The sequence below is a fragment of the Rhincodon typus genome, unplaced genomic scaffold, assembly GCF_021869965.1.
Source record: "Rhincodon typus isolate 14 unplaced genomic scaffold, sRhiTyp1.1 hic_rhity00002476, whole genome shotgun sequence".
Classification (NCBI taxonomy): domain Eukaryota; kingdom Metazoa; phylum Chordata; class Chondrichthyes; order Orectolobiformes; family Rhincodontidae; genus Rhincodon; species Rhincodon typus.
The window spans coordinates 3,155-25,000 of record NW_025968114.1 but is presented as its reverse complement, the minus strand read 5'-3'; the positions used below and the strand labels follow the sequence as shown (position 1 = coordinate 25,000).

Below are 21,846 nucleotides of genomic sequence, written 5' to 3'. Positions count from 1 at the left end.
CTCGTGTTCTCTTAGTGATGTCTGAGGCACTCATGCCCTCTGCTGATTTCATCCCAGCTCGAATCACTGAAAGGAATGACAAACAGAAAAACCTCTAGAATTCAGTCCCGTTACTGGAGAGACAGACAACTAGCACAGGACATGGGTGGAATGTTCCACATTGAAGAAGATCTGTTCTCTAATCTTCAAACTTTGATAAAAGTTCTGAACTTTTCATCACACATTTATTGAATGCTAATCAACAACGCCTTGTGGACATGCACTCCATATTCTAATATTGCACTGCATGTACATTCCATTTAACATTCAAATGTTTAGAGCACTATTCATATAAGAACGTAAGAACTCGCAGCAGGAGTAGGCCATCTGGCCTCTCGAACCTGCCCCGCCATCTGATCTTTGAAACTCAGCTCCACTTACCCGCCCACTCACCATAACCCTTAATTCCTTTACTGTTCAAAAATTTATCTAGCCTTGCCTTAAACACATTCAGTGAGGTAGCTTCAACTGCTTCACTGGGGAGGGAATTCCACAGATTCACAACCCTTTGGGTGAAGAAGTTCCACCTGATCTCAGTCCTACATCTGCTTCCCTTTATTTTGAGGCGATGCCCTCTAGTCCGAGTTTCACCTGCTAGTGGAAACAACCTCCCTGCCTCCACCTTATCTATTCCCTTCATAATCTTATATGTTTCTATAAGATCTCCCCTCATTCTTCTGAATTCCAATGAGTATAATTCCAGTCTACTCAGTCTCTCCTCATAATCCAACCTCTCAACTCTGGAATCAACCGAGTGAATCTCCCCTGCACCCCCTCCAGTGCTAGTATATCTCTTCTCAAGTAAGGAGACCAAAACTGCACACAGTACTCCAGGTGTGGCCTCACCAGGACCCTATACAGCTGCAGCATAGCCTCCCTGTTTTTCAACTCCATCCCTCGAGCAATGGCAGACAAAATTCCATTTGCCTTTTTAATCACCTGCTGCACCTGCAATCCCACCTTCAGTGATTCATGCACAAGGACACCCAAGTCCCTTTGCACAGCAGCGTGCTGCAATTTTTTACCATTTAAAACATAGTCCATTTTGCTGTTATTCCTTCCAAAATGGATGACCTCACACTTATCAACATTGTACTCCATCTGCCAGACCTTTGCCCACTCACTTAGACTATCTATATCCCTCTGCAGACTGTCAGTGTCTTCTGCACACTTTGCTCTACCACTCACCTTAGTGTCATCTGCAAATTTTGACAAACCACACTTAGTCCCCAACTCCAAATCATCTATGTAAATTGTAAACAATTGAGGTCCCAACACTGATCCCTGAGGCACACCACTAGCCACTGACCGCCAACCAGAAAAACACCCATTTACCCCTACTCTTTGCTTTCTACTGGTCAACCAACCCTCTATCCATGTCAATACATTACCTGTAATACCGTGCAACTTTATCTTATATAGCAGCCTTTGGTGTGGCACCTTGTCAAATGCCTTCTGGAAATCCAGATACACCACATCCACAGGTTCCCCATTGCCCACTATGCAAGTAATGTACTCAAAGAATTCCACCAAATTAGTTAAACATGACCTACCCTTCATGAACCCATGCTGGGTGTTCCCAATGGGACAATTTACAGCCAGATGTCTTGCTATTTCTTCCTTAATGATAGATTCAAGCATTTTCCCCACTACCAAAGTTAAGCTAACTGGCCTATAGTTACCTGCTTTTTGTCTACTTCCTTTTTTAAACAGTGGCGTCACATTGGCTGTTTTTTTTGGATTTGTATGAAACATAAAAGGTGACCAAAATCTGGGAAAATTTTATTTTTTAAGGAAGAAAGAAAGAACGAAAGAACGAACGAAAGAACCTGTATGAATTTCCTAACCATGGAATGTCTCAAAGAATTTCACAACCAATGAAGTACTTTTTTGAAATGTTGGAAATACAGGAGCCAAGTTGCACACAACAAGCTCCCACAAATAACAAGGAGATAATGGCCAGGTGATAAGGTTTTATTAAAGTTGTTTGACTGGGACACTGGGAAGAACTCCACTGCACATGTTCTAAAGTTGTGCTGAGGATCATCGACGACATCCACTGGAAAGAGCAGACGAAGCCGTGGCTTAATGTCTCATTCAAAAGATATCGCCTCTCAATACTGCATTGGGAATGTCAGCCACAGTTGTGTGCTCAGGTCTTTACAGTGGGACTTGATCGCACGACCATCTGACTAAGAAGTAGAAGTGCTTCCCATCTAGTCACAGGCCCCAACATTTAAATGACAATTTACACACAAAGCTATACAATCCACTCAAAGTTCCTCCCCGAAATACTTACAGCCCTCTCGAGCCAGGTACAGGTTCCGTGTTCCAGACGGTTTCTTTGACTTCTTCTGGGTGAGTTTCTTGGCCTCTTCACGACTAACTGCCAAGGTCACGATCAGTTTCCGCCCATCCAGCTGGAGTCCTCCACTCTAGAAGTCAAATGTGTGTTTGTTGTCAAGACTTCCATGGGCTACATGATCGAGAGCCTCAAATTGTTGACAATGGGAGGAATCCAGACAGTGAACAGGAATGATCAGAGCTCAGAGAATTACCCAAATGGATGAGCCAAAAGGAAAGGTTTTTTCTCATGGTGGGAATAGAGGTAGCGAACAGATAGGGAGTTTAGCCGGCACTCCAGATTGCAAGAGTTGTGATGAACTTTAAAAATCACCCGCAAATAGTAAGGCAGAGTCTACAAAATAGAAATTATGTCAGAGGATTGGAAAGTGGTGGGGGGCATGAAGAGAGAGAGAGAGAGAGAGTGTGAGAACGAGAGAAAAAGGGTATGATAGAGATAACAGCAGGAAGCGGATGACTCAAAGCTGTAGCTGGGAAAGAAGGTGAGGTGTGGAAGTAGTGCAGGCAACTAAGATGAGTCACTCCTTTACAGTAAAAGAGTTATAAAAACAAAAATCAAGCAATAATAAAAATGCCATATTTTATTGTGATATTTTAAAATCTTATACAAGTGTACAAGGTATGTCCCTCCAGCAACTTTGACCACTTGACTGACCAACAAATTGGCCTAGTGGCAGTTGCTTGAAATAACAGGAATAACAAATGGGCCAACTCTCTGCAACTTCTACTGAAAACTGGAGGACATCTAGGATCCACAGCACAGGATATCATCAATACATAAACAATAGACGCTATAAATCCAGAAGTAGACAGCAAAAGATAAAAACTTTCATTTTAAAACGCTGTTGTGAACAGAAGGGAGGGACGGCTGTGGGAGTGTTGGCAATCCTTAATCTTAAAATTCTTGGGAGGAATGAAATAAAAATCAGAGACGTGTCTTAATTTTACTGGCCGGTCGAATGAGCATGAAATACTTAGTTCAAAGGCACAAGTTCCTCACCTCACTCTGGCTCTCCGCTGCCTCCACACACTTCTGCACCGACTCCTTTGTCACAAACTGAGCAAAAGCACAACCTGCAACAAATGGGAATTGAGAGGGTAGAAGACACAGCGCAATCAGACAGCACATATTCATTTCCCTCCCTTGATTCGGGAACCATTAACACAGCTAATTGACACTCAGTACCAGTTACGCTCTGCATATGGCCATAAAGCTATCTTCCCATTGTACAGTTACCGGCCACCACTGGAGAAATCCAAACACTAGGAATGACCAGCTTGATACTTTCAGTATCTCACCTTGACAGGATAAGATTTACTCTGCATAGTACTAATCAAAGTCAAGTCGGTAGGATGCATTCCACGGAGATAAAAGATCATGGGTTCAGGTCCCACTGCAGAGAATTTGACAAATACCCTAAACAGACACTGCAGTGAGGTATGAGAGACTGCTGCACTGCCGTAGATGCTGTCTTTCAGATAAGACATTAGTTATACAAACATCCAAAACCTTGTGTGGATCCAAGTGGATATCCTTCATTTAAAACCTGAGCACGCCACTTTACGATGATCTTGTGTACCCTAATTTAGAGGATTGAAGAGAGAGCAATCAGTAAGACTGGATGATTCTCCCCTCCTTAATACAGATTCACTGAGGTGAAAAATAGCATTACTTCACCTCCCCCTACCACCTACAGTCAACTAACACATTGTAGAACAGTGAGTGAAACTGGTTTGTGTATCCTGCACACTAACTACACACGCCTTGTGAACCGTTATCTATTTCTCCCCAACATACTGGATGAATTTTTTTTAAAGAAATAAACGTTCGTTGTCATGCAGAGTTCCCAGTCATTTCCCTCACCCTTGGAGTGTTCTGTGTCAGGGTGCCTGACTACACAAACATATTTCAGGTCTCCAAATTGCTCCAGCATTTCCCCCAGTGTATCTTCCTCAGTGTCAAAGGACAGGTTCCTGCAGGAGAAGTTAAAGAAAAAAACCTTTAGCCATCAGATAAATCAGGAAAGTGTACGGAGGCAACATATTAATGGTAAAAGCCCAAATTAATCAATGTGTGCAGAAGAAATTTCATCCAGGGATGGTGCTGTTGAGTAGACACAGCTCAACACAGACAAATGCATCAAATGACCATGGACTCTGCAGGAGTATGAAGATTGAGGGTGAGACATCCAGTAAGCCACTACTCCCTTCTACTAATGAACCATGGATTTAGGGCTAGACACATTCCTCAGGAGCCTCAAGAATAAGCTGCTTGCACAACCATCAAAAGAACTGGACAGGAGACGCAATCTCACTCTAGGAGGAAATACCAGAGTCTGGGATGCCAGCTCAGTCTAAACGATGTAGTGATTGGAACCTGGGCTAACCAAGGAGCCCTGGCTAACAGATATAAACAGGGGATTCAGAGAGTCTCCTGACTTCAGGGACTGACTCTGAGCTGGCCGGTCACAGCTAGCGTACTGTGCACATGTACACAAAGGGGACTTGGTGTCAGGATACTGGCCTCTGTGCAATTATTTCACACACCTAGCAAACAATATCTGAATTTCTCACACCTCTCAGGAGGGATCAAAAGTCTGAAGGAGAGAAGTCGGCCCTGCTGAGAGACCGCAAGGAGGAACTGCAGCAGCCTAAGTGACATTGTTTGCTTCACAGTCCATACACTGCTCAGGGGACTGGATGTACAGGCATTCCTCATCACTCTTTCACCCCAGAAATCAAAAGATATGCTCAGGAATGTAAATGTTCCCTGACAGTAAATTTCATTCTTTGTACCCTGTTATTGACGATTAATTTGCAGAAAGGTTGTTTGAGCGCTTGCTTTGCTGCATTCCAGCAGAAGCAAGCTAGAGTTCAACAGCATACTGCTAAATTTAGATTGCCCACCTCCCAACATAACCTCCTTTGGAAACATTTCAAGTCAGACCTGATGAAGATTGTCCGCCCTTCATGAACATCCACTGGGAGACTAGCCTTTCTCAACTTCTTTTTTTTCACAGGCTTTTCATCTGAAGGAAAAAAAATTCAACTGTTATTGACCAGATGTCCCTTTAGTACAAACTCAAGGCAACCTCCTCGCCCTCCACTTTCTGTAAAGGTATTAAATTGCCCCAATGTTTACAAATGTTTTGCATGGAGTTTTGACTCATTGCTCACCCTCCTCATCATCCTCTGATACTTCCTCATTTGACACTTCTTCATCTGACACATTTCCATCTGACGCATCTTCTTCATCATCAGTTTCATCATCTGAAGCTTCTATCACAACCTTCTCCTCCTTTGTTGCTGACCTGAAATGCAAGTTATTCAAGTCCAATTTAACTCAGACATAAAATTGGAATCAACCCGAGATCAGGCTTGCAGGTGAGAATGAGAAAGAAACAAATGAATTCATTTCAATTCAAGCAAACCAATGGCTTGAGCAGGACATAAACAATGACACAACAGATGGGCATAAAGGCCTGCTTGCATTTTGAAGACTACAAGTGAAGTAGATTCATCCACTAGTCCAGTTGATCAGAACAATCCAAGGATAAGCATCAGTGATCATTATAGTGTAAGATCATTCATTGCTCACCTTGGATTCAGAAAGTCCTGGGTTGAAATCTGACAGCAGACACTTGAGCATGCAAGTTATGTAAAAAGATGAGATTCTAGTCAGATCACCAATTAATCCTTTGTAATTAAATTATATACAATTCAAGTCCATGGAGCCTATCTCAATTTAACCAGAATCTTTCAATTTTGGACTCTATTTCATACAGTTTACGGCACAGAAACAGGCCATTCATCTCAAACAATCTAAATTAGAATCAGCACTAAGTCTCCTCTTGTCATATTTTACCCAACTCTTATCAGTACTTGTCCAGTTACTTTCTGTCATGCACATATCTAGCTTTCTTTGAATGCAAATACATTATTTGCCACATCACTCCTTTGCTTCTTGTGGTAGTCAGTTCCAGAAAGAGTAGCTGAATATGATCAATTGGATAGCTCCAAATGCACAATGGATCAATTGGCCCCCTTCTGCTTGGTTTCATTCAACTCTATCCCATATTTCTGCTTTGGGTTTCCACAAGTGAAAATATTTTCTCTAGCACTACGCTATCAAATTATTTCCTAAATTTAAGGCCTTTAGTGGATTAACAAATTAGGAACATAAATGCAAGGAATTGGAAGACTTGAATCTCAAAGAGTCAATATGCAGATACCATAAATTATTAGGAAAGCAGTTGTACTTTTAACATTTATTGCACAATGAACAAGTGTAAAAGCAGGGAAGTGTTGCTACAGGTGTACAGGCCTTCATTAACCCATATCACATAATTCTTTGAAGTTGACGTCACATATAGACGGGGTGGTTAAAAAGCGTTTGGCACACTTGCCTTCATTGCTCAGTTCTTTTGAGTACGCGGATTGGGAAGTCATGTTGAGATTGTACAGGACATTGGTGAGGTCTCTTCTTTAATACTGTGTCCAGTTCTGGTTGCCCAGTTATAGGGAGGATAATATTAAGCTAGACAGAGTTCAGAAGAGATTTACCAGGATGTTACTGGGTCTAGGCCCGAAACGTCAGCCTTTCTGCTCCTACGATGCTGCTTGGCCTGCTGTGTTCATCCAGCTCTGCACCTTGTTGTCTCGGATTCTCCAGCATCTGCAGTTCCTACTATCTCTGTTACTGGGTATGGAAGGTTTGAGTTATGAAGAAAAGCTGGATAGGCTGGGACTTCTTTCACTGAAATGTAGGAGGTTAAAAAGTGACCTTTTGGAAGTTCATAAAATCACAAAGGGTATAGATAGAATTAATGGTAGTTGTCTTGTCCCTAGGATGGGGGATTTCAAGATTAGTGGGGACATTTTTAAGGTGACAGAAGAAAAATTTAAAAGAGACATAAGGGACAAATTTTTACAGAGGGTGGTTCGCGTGTGCAATGAACTTCCTGAGGAAGTGGTGGATGTGGGTACAATTACAATGTTTAAAAGACATCTGGACAGATATATGAATAGGAATTTTTTGTAGGGATATGGGCCAGGAGCAAGCAGGCGGGACTAGTTTAGTTTGGGATTATGTTCGGCATGGACTGGTTGGACCGAAGGGTCTGGTTCCGTGCTGTATGACACTATGAGTCTATGTACAGCTTTGGATTCCTTACTTGAGAAATGATAGAATTGTATTTGAAGCTATCCAGAGAAGGTTCAAATAACTGATTCCTGAAAGGATGGGAAAAGGTAATGAGGAAAGGTTAAGCAAGTTACGTCTATACTGTTAGGGAAGTGATCTTGTTGACTCATAAGACCGTAAGACATAGGAGCAGAAATTAGGCCATTGGCCCATCAAGTCTGCTCCGCCATTCAATCGTGGTGGATACGTTTCTCAATAGCATTTTCCCACTTTCTCCCTGTAACCTTTGACCTTCTTCACAATCAAGAACCTATCTATCTCTCTCTGTCTTAAATCCTCCAAGTATTCCCAATGCAATATTATAAATCAAATCACTACAATGTACTTGACAAGGCTGAACCTAGTGGCTCAGATGGTGACACCAACCACCAACTTCGCCAAACAGACCTCAAGTTAGATTCTCAGATTTCACCTGAGCAACAATTGGGATGCAGCAGTCATATCCCATTGCCTCTGAGCTCATGCTGGCAAAGAGGAAATGAGAAAATAAGGGCCCCAACAATCTCTCAAGTTCAATGCATCCTGGAATGTATGTGGAACTCCAATAGGGGGCATACGACTATGATGCTCCTCTCTACAGATGAACAGCCTACTGTTGCTCAGTGCCTGTTGGTTAGAACAAGGTTTGATGACATCCATCATGGGTCAGTGCCTTCTGGAGGGAGAGCAACATACCGACTTCCAGCTGCATCTGGAAGGAACCACTCTCAAGCAGCTCACAGTATCAACCTATAGAGTGAGGATTAACACTATGCTCCATTACCTCTTCTTGGACACCACATTCCCCTGTAGCATCACTTTCGATTCTTTAGCAGGTTCTTTTTCTGGTTCGTCCCCAGAGTCCTTGCCATCTTCTTGCTGACTTTTGTTGTTTTTATCTGCAGCCTGAACAGTTTCCTTACTCTCAGCTCCTGTCATTAATGATAACAAACAGCGTTGAAATTTCCAGCCAGAACATACATTCACAGAAACTGACATCCCAACTAGTCCTTTTCCCTCATCACCTCCTTTGCTCGCTGATTGGCACTGGGTTCAGGTCAGGGAAAACCTTGAGCTTTTAAAATCTCATTCTTGCTTTCATCATGACCCTCCTGATCTCTCTAGCCTCCCTGCAAACTTCTTGGATCTCTACCCTCCAATTTTTGTTGCTTACTCATCTCTAATTTTCTTCACTCTACCAATGGTATTCATTCCTTCAGATTCCTAAACCTTACATACTGGAATTTTATTCCTAAACCTCTCCACCCTTCCGCTCTTTAAAGATATTCTTTAAAACCTGTCCTTGTGTCAAAGTTTCCAACCTAATTTCTAGATTATGTGATTTAGTGTCAATTAGTTTTTGACAACTGTCATCTAAAGGACCTGGACATGTTACTGTTAAAGGCGTTATATAAACACAGGCTTTTTAGTACAGATGGGCAACAAACTGCAGAAAAAGCTGCAAAGGGGAAATTCAAGGGAAATTTCTCCTTTCACAAGGTCATCGATTAGAAAATCTCAGGGTATCAATAACTTGGGATAAGCTGTTCCAGTTACCTGCACTCTTGAGATTCACTGTTGTGCTGTACTTGTCCTTGGCCACCGCCCAGTCCACCGCCACAGGACGACCTGAATAAAAAAAGGATATCAGATACAATCAGCTTAGTATGACTGCTCCTTCCAGCCTTTCCTCTTCTCTCTCAAGGCACAACCTCCCATTTGTGAAGCTTGCCGTATAACCACATAACCCACCTTCCGATCCCCACCTCCACCCACCATACTGTAGCTGCAAAATTCTCTCATTACCCTTAATTTCCTTCAGGTTCATTCCCTTCAAGGCTTTCCCAGCTTCCAGAAGGTTCTTAAGTTGAACAAATGCAAATCCTCGCATTTTCCCATCTGAGAAAAAAAAAACAAAATACACAGGACATTCAAAAATGTGATGTTTGAATTTGAAAAATCCTATCAAATATGACATCTCTTTAACAAAGAGAAATAATTTGATCTCTGTGCAGCTATGACTCAAAGTATAAAGAAAATTATACATTTGGGATGAAGACAGAATTCACACAAGAGTTAGGTTGTGATCACTGACACAAGAGAGACAGCCACCGACATGGCATGGAGATACATATATGCTTCACCATTGAGTCAATTTTGAGTGCAAAGGTGGGACAATGATAGAACCAAAGCAAGTCTGCTGTCAATTCCTGAAACTTCACACACCATTGGAGCCCTTTCCAATTTGCACTCCCTTTTGTTCCTCATAGGATTATTTATTTAATAACTTCTCTCAAATTTCTAGTGATGTCTATGTCTGTACATTTTGCAACTGACAAGAAGGCTGCAAGCTCAGACGAACAGCCCGGTCCAGATTGGATTAGATGCCTAGCTGTGAAATTATCAAGCTTCCTGAATCAAATGGTTTTCTCTCTAATGACCAACCTTCTTTCCTAGGAATGTGAACCTCCAGCACAGTCCCATATTGCGAGAAAAGTGTCTTCAGGTCATCTTCTGAACACTGAAAAGAAAACTGACCATTAGTTAGAGTTCCGAGGGTATTGGCCACAATTGAAAAGAGGGAAATATTTGGACAGAAGTATGTAGAGATACTGAGACGATCGTTTCAATAATGCTATCAATATGCCTTCTGAAAATCACCACACTCCTCTAAAAATCTCATTCGCAAAACCTCTGTTCTTGCAAATTATCATAGGGCTTATTTTTCCTTCTATTTATGTTACTACACCATCTCCAAACTCTCTTTCCTCTCCAAAATCGTTGAGCTGGCTGTCAGCTCATAAGTTCATGCCTTTCCCCAATCCACCTTCACCACAAAGTTGTTTGAACCAGTCCCTCAGGTTCAGCACTCAAACAGACTTGAACAAATACTATAAATGGTAACTTCTGGGACTGTGATCATGAGAGTCAGCTCTGCTCATCCTCCCATAGTCTTTAGCGAGTACACCACACTATTTTCCTCCACTACCTCTCTTGACCTCTCCACTGCCCCTGTCCTGATAGACATCACTGCCTGGATGAAAGGATTTCACTCAAACATTAGCAGCACTGAAACCATTACTTAACTGTCTGTCAAAAATGCCAGTCACTTGCCATGGATTTCATTCACTCCCCCATCTACCGTCTCTGGTCAAACTAAATCATTCAGTGTTGCAGATCAATTTAACTGAATTGAGTTTCCAACTTCATGTCCTTCACATCACAAAGACCATCTGTTCTACTTTCAGGAGTCACAGGAAGCAGACCAAAGCCCCACTGGATGGGATCTCAATGAGTGGAGAAAAGTGCAAAGTAGTTCACAGTTAATTTACCCTATAAAGGCTGCAATGATACAGATTCTGAATTCAACCCAAATGTTACAGTGCAGATACTTCACTATCAGTTAAGCTGTTTCAACATTTTTAAAAAATATATTCTTTCAAGGAATCTCTGACATTACTAGTAGTTATTGCACCTTCCTAATTTCCCAGTGTTAAGTCACTTTCTTGATCTGCTCCAATCCTTATGGTGTAGGGTGGTAATTCCAGGATCCAACAACAGTGAAAGAACAGCAAAATACTTCCAAACCAGTGTGGTGTATCACTTGGGAGGGAAACCTACAAGTGATAGTGTTCATATGAGCCTATTGACCTTGTTATTCTAGGTGGTGGAAGTTGCATATTTGGAAGGCGCTGTTGAAGGATGCACGTCAAGATGCTGTAGCATATCTAGTACTTGATTCATTCTGCTGCGCAGAGAATGAATATTTAAGATGCCAATCAACAGGTTGTTTTGCCCTGAATGGTATCTGAACTTGATTGTTGTTGGAGATGCACCAATCTAGGCAATTGGAGAGTATTTCATCATACCCTTGACTTGTGCCGTATGGACAATATAGACTTTGGCAAGTTAGGCGAGTTATTTGTTGCAGTATTCCGAGTTTCTTACTTATCACACAGTCACAGCATATAGTGTCTTGTCTAATGAAGTTCCTAGTCAATTATAACCCCGAGGAGGTTAATGATAGGAAATTCAGCAACGATAATGTCATTGAATGTCAAGGGAGATGGTTAGATTCTCTCTTGTTGGAAGCAATCATTCCTGTTTGCGACCTGCCACTTATCAGTTTAAGTCTTATGTTGTCCTGGTTTGTGTGCACATATGCATAGACAGTTTTGTTGTTTTAGAAGATACGAATGACACTGAACATCGCACAATGAGCTGTCAGCATCCCCACCTCTTGCTTTATGATGGGACGAAGGTCACTGACAAAGCACCTCAAGATGTTCGGTTCTAGGACAATGTTACAAGGTAGTCTTGCAACAATGTTCTAGAGCTGAGATGACTATTCCTCTACCCTAGTCCTTTAGACTACGTATGTGTTTAGCCACTGGAGTGTATCCCCTAATTCCCACTAACTTCACTGAATGTTTGATTCATCACACCCTACTATCAGCAGACTTTGGATCCACCAAGATAATTTCTTGTGAGTTAATTTCAAATACATCTAACAATTCACTTTACTATACTACATTATGAACTTACAGTGTGGAAAAGAGAAAGGGACGGTATTAGACGGTGTGTTGGATTGGGAAATGTGGATGTACAAAAGGATCTGGATGTCCTTGTACACCAGTCAATGAAAATAGACAGGCAAGCGCAGCAAGCAAATAGGAAGGCAAATGTTATATTGGCCTTCACTGCAAGGAGGTTTGAATTTAGATGCAGGCGTGTCTTGCTGCAGTCATACAAGGCCTTGGTAAGACCACACTTGGAGTACTGCATGCAGTTATGGTCTCCCTACTTAAAAAGGGACATACCTACACTAGAAGAAGTGCCACAGGCTTATACTGGAGATGGCAAGTCTGTCTTACAAGAGGAAATTTGTTGAACTGGACCTGTATACATTGAAGTTCTGAAGGATGAGAGGGGATCGATTGAAATGTATAAAATTCTAACAGGGATGGACAGTGTAGGCACAGGAAGGATGTTTTCTGTAGTGGGGGAGTCTAGAGCCATGAATGACAGTCTCAGGACACAAGGTAGGTCTCTTACGACTGAGGTAGGAAACATTTCTTCACTCAAAGGATTGTGAACCTGTGAAATTCTCTGACAAAGGCGGCAGTAGAGGCCAAGTCACTTAGAATATTCAAGAGAGAAATATATAATTGTTTTAGATTTTAAAGGCATCAAGAGTATGAGGAAAAAGCGGGAATATGGCATTGAGATAGAGGATCAACCACAATCATATGGAATAGCAGAACAGACTTGATAAGCCAAATGGCCTACTCCTGCTCCTAGTTTCTATGCCTACATTTCTATGTATTTAACGTCACCACTGCTCTGAATCATAGGCTGGTTCTCAATGTAAATTCACAGTGAAAACTGACTCGTAGGTGACCCTGGAGACATTTATTACAGGATTCGATATCCTAGAGACAAACTTCCACGCACAACACTAACAGATCACAGCACATAGTCTTCAAGGAGTTTTTTTTTTAATAGTTTTGGGAAACAAGAAGAACTTTTAACATTCCACTACCATGTATGTGACCAAAGAGATGTGTGAGGCACCCCAGAGCTAACCAATCAATATTGAGGATACAGAGACTATTAAACAAAGGAAGAAAGGGATTTGATGAGCTGACATTACTTTAGTCAAATTATTTCAAAAGAAAAGAGGGTCATACACAGTGAAAATCATCCCTTCTCTCTCTAATTACTATTGGATATATTCAGGTAAAGACATACAACCCCTCAAATGCAGGACAAACTGGCTCCCAAAATAATTTGTCTCTTCTGCATAAGGACTTTTAACAGAAGCTGACAAGGATATATATTAAAGGTGGACTTGTTGATTGATTATTCTACTTGAATTAGAATAGTTTTAACACATTTTTAATTAAAGTTAGACTTCTGTGATTGAGTCTTTTTTTCCTTATTATTTATCTGTATGTAATTGTGGACCAAATAAACAATGCACCCAACAAAACCTCCGTATGGAATTTTCTGTGTAAACAATAAAGTGAAAGTAGAATGAAATTTTTCGTGCATTCCTTGAATGAATTATGACTTAGTACCTTAAAACTCAGGTTTCGAACTATCAACCTTGCTTTCCTCTGCAATTTCTTCTGAGCTTGTTGTTTTGTATTGGCTTTAGAAGCTTCCTTGGTGGCTGTAAAGGAAATGTAAAATTGCCATTTGATAGTAAAAATCTTGGATATTGCTGAAAAAAGACATGCTGTTGCAATTTTTCATCTTATAATCATCAGGACGCTTGCAATATTTTGTACTGTGTGACAAGACAGTGTTGATTGGTTCGTAATGGGACTCTGATTGGTAGAGGGATGGCCATGGAGAATGCACAAGTTAGATGATAACTGACTGTTAATTGACAGGCTTTGGTTAAATTTAAATCAGACAGATTGACTCTAATGGTTAAGGCATCGACCGGAGGAATACACCCGAGAATAGCTGTCACCGATACTGTCAATTTGAACCAGGTGCAGTGTGTGTACACATTGATTCTATCTGCAAAGAGCAGGGTCCTGTGTGTTAACATACTGGAGCACTCACCTGCTTTCTTTCCTAAAAGTTTCTTCTTGGCAAGAGAAACAGAGAGTTTTTGGCCATCATAGAATTTCACTTCTTTCAAAGCTTTCTGTGCATCTGCTGGAAGTGAAAAGGTCACATACCCGAAACCACGACAAGTCTGACTCCCTGGGGGAAAAGAAAGAAGGAATCAAACCACTGCTCTTCATTAAATTGAACCAAAATGAATGACAACATTGCTACATAGCACTGAGTAATGGACACATCCAATAGCAGTACGTTGGAAGTCCAGTGTTCCACCATCAACAACTCTGTGCTTAAAATTGCAAGAGAGTAATGTTGATTCCATCTTGTTAGCTTAGATATGTCAACAGCACTTGTTCCAGTTATCACAAATTGCTGGAGGACTGCACCACCACATTAACCACATGAAAGCCCCAAAAGAAATCATCACCTCACAGCAACTTTCCCATTGTGTGTCATAAAATTGGTGGATTTGTATAATTGATTTGTGTTAATCTCACCACAGCCATTTGGGCTAGAAATCCATGTAGTAAATACACTATTGTTGTTGGATTTATGATTCTGACACAAAATTCAACTTTGAAAGCCAATACAGGCGACAAGTTAATTGGAGACGGATGTTTGCGGGTAAAAGCATGGCCAGAAAATGGAAAGCCTTCAAAAATGAGATAATGAGAGTCCAGAGACAGTATGTTCCTGTTAGGGCGAAGGGCAAGGCTGGTAGGTGTACGGAATGCTGGATGACTAGAGAAATTGAGATTTTGGTCAAGAAAAAGGAAGCATATGTCATTTACAGACAGCAGAGATCAAGTGAATCCTGAGAAGAGTATAAAGGTAGTAGGAGTATACTTAAGAAGGAAATCAGGAGGGCAAAAAGGGTTAAGGAGAATCCAAAGGGATTTTATAAAATACACTAAGGACTAAAGCGTAACTAGGGAGAGAAAAGAGCTCCTTAAAGATCAGCAAGGCCGCCTATGTATGGAGCTGCAGGAGATGGGGTAGATACTAAATGAGTATTTTGCATCAGTGTTTACTTTTATGGTAGGTTATAGAAGATAGAGAACAGGGGAAATAAATAGCGACATCTTGAAAAATGTCCGTATTACAGAGGAGGTCATGCTGGACGACTTAAAATGCATAATGGTGGATAAATCCCCAGGACCTGATCAGGTATAACCTGGAACTCTGTGGGAAGCTGGTGAACTATTTGCTGGACCCCTTGCTGAGATATTCTTACCAATAGCCACAGGTGAGGTGCCAGAAGACTGGAGGTTGGCTAACATGGTGCCAATATTTAAGTAAGGTGGTAAGGAAAAGCCAGGCAACTATAGATCGGTGAGCCTGACATTGGTGTTGGGCAAGTTGTTGGAGGGAATCCTGAGGGACAGGATTCACATGTATTTGGAAAGGTAAGGACTGATTAGGGATAGTCAACATGATTGAGTCTTTTGAAGAAGCAACGAAGAGGACTGATGAGGGCAGAGTGGTAGACATGATCTATATGGACTTCAGCAAGGCATTCAACAAGGTTCCTCACGGTGGACTGGTTAGCAAGGTTAGATCACATGGAATATAGAGAGAACTAGCCACTTGGATACAGAACTGGCTCAAAAGTAGCACACAGAGGATGGTGGTGGAGGGTTGCTTTTCAAACTGGAGGTCTGCGACCAGTGGCGAGCTACAAGGATTGGCGCTGGGTCCACTGCTTTTCGTTATTTATATAAATGATTTGAATGTGAACACTGGATGGCAGGACAGACAAAGCATCACAGTTGCATCATGAGAAATCCTGCCAGCCAGTTTGATTGAGGACAAACACACCTGAGCTAAACGTTTGAAGTTTTCTCATTACGTCGGTCTTCACGGATAGCATATGTTTTAAGACTTAAATACGGGCAATTATGATGGAACAAAAGCAGAGTTGGCTGAAGTTAAATGGGAAATTAGATTAAAGCTTTGGTCAAGAGAGATGCAGTGGCAGACCTTAAGTGGAATATTTCAGAAAATGCAGATTAGATACATTCCAAATAACAGACCCAAGTGAAAAAAAGGCATATAATTTTGCAAAGATAGGTCAGGAGACTGGACAGAATATAAAAATCAGCAAAGAATTACTAAAACAAAAATTACTAAGGATGGAAAAATTAGAGTACAAGAGGAAGCTTGCTTGAAATATAAAAAAACACATGGTGAAAGTTTCTATAAATATTTTAAAAAGAAAGAATTAAAAAAGTGAGCATTGGTCCTATAAAATAGAAGTTTATATAACGGAAATGGAAAATTTAAAAAATGACAGTCTTCACTATACAGGATATATGTAACCTTCTAGAAACAGCTATAAATCAGGAAATGTGAGGAAGGAACATCGGTAAATTACAATTACTGCAGAAATGGCATTGAGCAAATTGTTACAGCTGCGGATTGACAAGTCCCTAGGTCCCAACGAACTTCATCCTAGAGTCTTAAAAAATGTTGCAGGTGAAATAGTTGATGCATTGGTTTTAAATTTCCAAAACTCCCTAGATTCAGAGAAGGACCCAACAGATTAGAAGATAGCAAACATAACTCTGTTGGTCAAAAACATAGGGCGAGAGAAAGCAGGAAACAACATGCTAGTTCATTTAACATTTGTCATAGGGAAGATATGAACAACTACTATGAAAGAAGTAATAATAGAGCACAAGTTCAATGTGTTCAGGTGGGGTCACCATGATTTTGTGAAATGGAAATGTTTAACCAATCAATTGGAATTCATTGAAGTAGTAACTGGTGTTGTGAATAAACGGGAACCAGTGGATGTGCTGTACTTAAGAATTCCAGGATGCATTTGATGAAGAGCCATGTCAACAGGTATTATGGAAAATAGGAGCTAATTTTGTAGGAAGTAGCATATTGTCATAGATAGAAGATTGGCTGGCTAAGAGAAAGTAGACAGTAGGCATAAATGGGTCTTTTCAGGTTGGCAAGATGTAGTGAGTAGTGTGTGTAGCATTAGGATCTGAACTGTTTACAATTTATACAAATGACTTGGGCGAAAGGACAAAAAAATATGGTTTGCCAAATTTGCTGACGACACAAAGATAGATAGAAAATTAAGTTGTAAAGAGGACATAAGCAGGTGACAAAAAGGTATTTATAAGTGAAGTTAGCTGGCAAAGATACGGCAATTGGAACATAATCAGTTCCTTCAGCTTTTCTTACTCGCTGTGCTGATCTCTGAGTTCTGTGCACAGCAATGACTTCTGCAACTGGAAGACTGCAGGAGGGTATGTGAGGATAAGCACCTAACCTAAAAAAAGCTCAGGTGATAACCTGAAGAAGCTGCAAAACAGGACTACTTGGACACTAAAAATGCAAGCAGCATGGAACTGACAGGGCTAACTGGTCCCATAATCAATTTATCAGTTCTAAACTTTATAGACTGCCTCATTCAGTCATGAATGAAAAATAAATGGAAAGGAGGGTCCACAAATATCCCCATTCTCAACGATGGAGGAGTCTACCACATTAGTGCGAAAGACAAGGCAGAAGTATTTGCATCCACCTTCAGCCAAATATGCCAAGCAGATGATCCATGTCGGCCTATAACCTCAGGCTCCCAGCATCACATTTGTCAGGCTGAATCTGCTGATTACTGCAAAGACAATGTGCCCTGACATCATTCCAGCAAAAATACTGAAGACATGCTCCAGAACTAGCCACGCCCTGGCAAATCCATTCTGATACAGCTAAAACACTGACACCTACCTAACAAAGTGGAATAAAGCCCAGTTATGTTGCTATGCACAAATAGCAGGACAAATAATCTGGCCAATTACCACCGTTTCAGTCCACTTTACATAATCCTAATATCAGTCAAGAACCTATCTATCTCTGTCTTAAATACAATCAATGACTTGGCCTCCATTGCTTTCTGTGGCAATCCACAGATTCACCACCTTCTGGCTGAAGAAATTCCTCCTCATCTCCGTTCTAAATGGCCATCCCTTCACTCTTAGGCTGTGCCTTAGGGTTGTAGTCTCTCCTACTAGTAGAAACATCTTCTACATGTCCACTCATAATACAGACTGGCCTGGAAAGTACTCTGTAAGTTTCAATGAGGCAAAGAGAGAATATAAGATACCAGCAAGTAATTTTAAAGGATGCAAGATCTTCTGTAAATTCAAAAGGGTAGCAAGAGATGCGGGGATGATGAGGGACCAGAAGGTTATTCATACAGGCAGAAGGCATGGCTGAGTTACTAAATTAGTATTCTGTACCTGTCCTTTCCATGAAAGAAGATGCTACTAAATTGATGCATACTGTGAAAACTTTTAGAAACAATAATCTGGACATTTTTAATTGAGTTTACCCAACTTGACTGCATTTTTGATGATATAACAGAGTTGACAAGGTTCATGTGATTGATGTGATGTATATGTGATGTGATGCACTTCAAGAAGGTATTCCATAAAGTGTCACATATTAGACTTGCCCCCAAAGTTGAAGCCTATAATAAAAATTATAGTGACAGTAGAGATACAAAGTTAGTGACAGGAAACAGTAGTGGTGAACAGTTGGTTTTTGGACTGGAGGAAGGTAAACACCAGTGTTTCCCAGACACTGATACGAGGACAACGCTTTTCTTGAAATACATCAATAATTTAGATTTGGGTGTACAGGGCATAACTTCAAAATTTGCAGATGACCAAAAATTCAGAGGCATTATGAGCTGTGAGGGAATATAGTTGAAAATCTCAAGAGGACAGAGACAGATTGCTAGATTAACGAGAAACATTACTGATTTTTTTTTGCAGAAAAGCATCCAATAATATATTTGGTACTAAGATTGAGGCAAGGTAATTTAAAATAAAAGGTACAATTTTAAAGAGGATTCAAGAACAGAAGAGCTAGTATATGCTCACAAATTGAAGATAGCTGTCGAAAGGGGAGTTAAAAAAACACATGGGATCCTGGTCTTTATAAATTGAGGCATACAATACATGGCAAGAACATTATTATAAGCCTTTATAACATACAGGTTCAAGCTCAATCTCAAGTATTTTGTCAAATTTGGGCACTATACCTTTAGAAGGAATATGAAGGATTTACACAGGGTGCAGAAAAGATTTACGAGAATGGTTCCGGGGGGATGCAGTTATAGAAATAGATTGAGAAGCTGAGGTTGTTCTCCTTAGAGAAAAGAACGTTGACAGGTTTGAAGGAGGTCACTTGAGCAAAAAACACTAAGCACGACATTCCGCTACAATACTGAGGGAGCACTCAGCCAGTCTTTCAGATGAGCTAAACCAAGGCCTTATCTAATTATTCAGTGGATCTAAAAGATCCCACAGCACAATTTTGATGAGTGATGTGCCAATATCCATTCCTCAATCAACATTAGACACACACAAAGATGATTATCTGCTCATGATCACTTTGTAAATCACTTTTCATTAAAATGCAAATGCTCTTCTGCAAGGCTGACACAACCACTGTTGCAGAAGAGTTGTTCAAAATCATGAGGCAAATAGACTGGTTACAGAAAAATAGAGAAACCGTTCCCATTTGTGGAATGGCTGAGAACTAGGACATAGCGATTCAGGACGACTTGTGAAAGATCCATCATGAGGAACAACTGCTGACTGTTAACAGAACCTGAATGCACTCTTTTAAGAGTGTGGTGAAAGTAAATTCAATTGTGGCTTTCATAAGGGAATTAAAAAGGCACCTGAAAATGGGGGGAAAAAAATTGCAGGGCTATGGGAGAAAGGCACGGGCGAGGAACCTGAGATAACACAGTGTGGAGCTAGAGGAACACAGCATCAGCATCCTCCAGCATCGGCAGTTCTTACTAACTCTGAGGGGAAGAGGAACTTGCCGAGTTGTTCTTGCTTAGAATCGGCACAAACACCATGAGCCTAATGGTTCTTCTGCACTGTGACCATTCTATGTTTCTATAAGCCTTTCCCACGCGACTGGTAAAGCCTATCTCTCCGCTTTCTCTGGAAATTAGGAAGATTTCAGCAAAAATCAGCTGAACCAGGGAAAGGGGGCGGGCCTCGTGAGTACTTTACAGAGGGTGGGAGTTTGGCTTGGGGTGGAACATGATGCCAAGATGGGTCAATAACGTCCAGTCTGAATCCAGCGGTCAATGGAACATCATCGGTGCAGGTAAAGGAACATGAGTGGAACATGAGTGAAACATGAGTGAAACATAAACATCATCATCATCATCATCATCATTTCTCACCGGCGTGCTGCCCCTTCACCACGTGTTTCCCCCTCCTCAATTCCCCACCTCACCTTTCTCCTTTACCACGAAGCAATGTTTGATCGGCCCCAGCTCGCTGTAAATCTCTCCCAGTCGCTCGCCATCCGCAGTCGCGGGCAGATTTCGTACAAACACCGTTGTCAAACGACCGTTAACCGCCGCCAGCCCCTCTCCCGCGGCGGCGGCCATCTTTAATGTGCTACTCTTTATCCCCTCCGACTGGAGCAGAGCAGGTACTGTAAACGGTCCGGCTGGAGAAAAACGTTCCTATCCCTGTGTCCCACTTACCCAGTAGGTCTCAAAAGTCGTTTCTTTTTTGATCATTCTTCGACGCATGATTTTGCATTAATTATTGAATAAAACCCGAAAAAACTGCGGATCGTGCAAATCAGACACAAAAATAGAAATTTGCTGGAAAAGCTTAGCAGGTCTGGCACCATCTGTGGAGAGAAAACAGAGTTAATGTTTCTGGTCGAGTGAATCTTCCTCAGAATCTCTCTGCCCTGTTCATTTCAGTTTTCTGTGCTTGTATGTCTGGCGTTATGATTGTTGTAGGTGATTTTATTTTACTTGAGCTGTCATAGGTTGCTACATCTTGCGAGTGGATATTGAAAGGCAATACCTAATCAATCTTGGCAACCCAATCCCATCAAGAGACAGCGACTTGCTCAATGGTCACTCAGATTGCCTGGTGGACTATCTAGTATCTCACATCTGCATCTGTTTGTTTCTATCACAAGTGTGAGCAACCATGTCCTCAGTGGGTAGTCCTGGTCTCCTCATATCCAGCCTGAAGGTACATGGAGCTAGAAAAAATGTGAACTTCTGAAGTATATATCCATCTAAGGTGGGTGCAGACCCATTAGACATTGATGGAATAGAAACCCTTCCTGTTGATGTACGCCACTGGCTGGGTCCGTGGGATACTAAATGCCCACATGAGTTCAATCTTTCATACCCTGAAGGAGGGCAATCGAGCAGTGACTCCAAAGACAATTCCCCTTTCAATTATAAATTGGAAAACCCAAATCCAACATCATTATTTATGAAATGTGGGAGACAAGAGACATGTCATGATAGGCCAGTTATCTGGTACTGTCACCAGAAAATTCTGGATTCATTTTGAAGGAAGCAGTAACAAGTCATTGCTTGATTATACGTAAGTTAAACATTACTTAAAAGAGACATCAATTCAATGTTTTTCGTCTTGCTTTCAGCAGGACTAACATGCAAGAAATCAAAGTTAAAAAGAGAACATCAGTTTATTTGTGAGAGAACAGGATGCTGACTGGTGGGATCATTTTTTGGCAGTGTCTCAGAGGTGGGGCAGCACTGGGACCTGAGATTTCTGACCCTGGCCCCTGGTCAGAGATGTTTCAGTTTGAGGAAGGAAGCTGTCATGACCAGGGTTTGGATCATGTTTGAATCCTAT

At 41.2% G+C, this 21,846-nt stretch overlaps 1 protein-coding gene across 1 annotated transcript; it reads right to left on the bottom strand.

Annotated features, from left to right (window-relative positions):
- Window positions 1-6: 6 nt before the first annotated feature.
- On the bottom strand, window positions 7-20,641 carry LOC109930289 (RNA-binding protein 28; the record flags this gene model as incomplete). Its single annotated transcript, XM_048593199.1, has 13 exons — window positions 20,447-20,641; window positions 14,162-14,305; window positions 13,666-13,760; window positions 10,031-10,106; window positions 9,392-9,484; window positions 9,143-9,214; window positions 8,370-8,517; window positions 5,581-5,714; window positions 5,351-5,432; window positions 4,268-4,377; window positions 3,404-3,477; window positions 2,339-2,474; window positions 7-66 (listed from the first exon to the last, which is right to left on the bottom strand). Coding segments are annotated over exons 1-13 (1,381 nt in total), but the record flags the coding sequence as incomplete, so codon positions are not given.
- Between the last annotated feature and the right edge of the window lie 1,205 nt (window positions 20,642-21,846).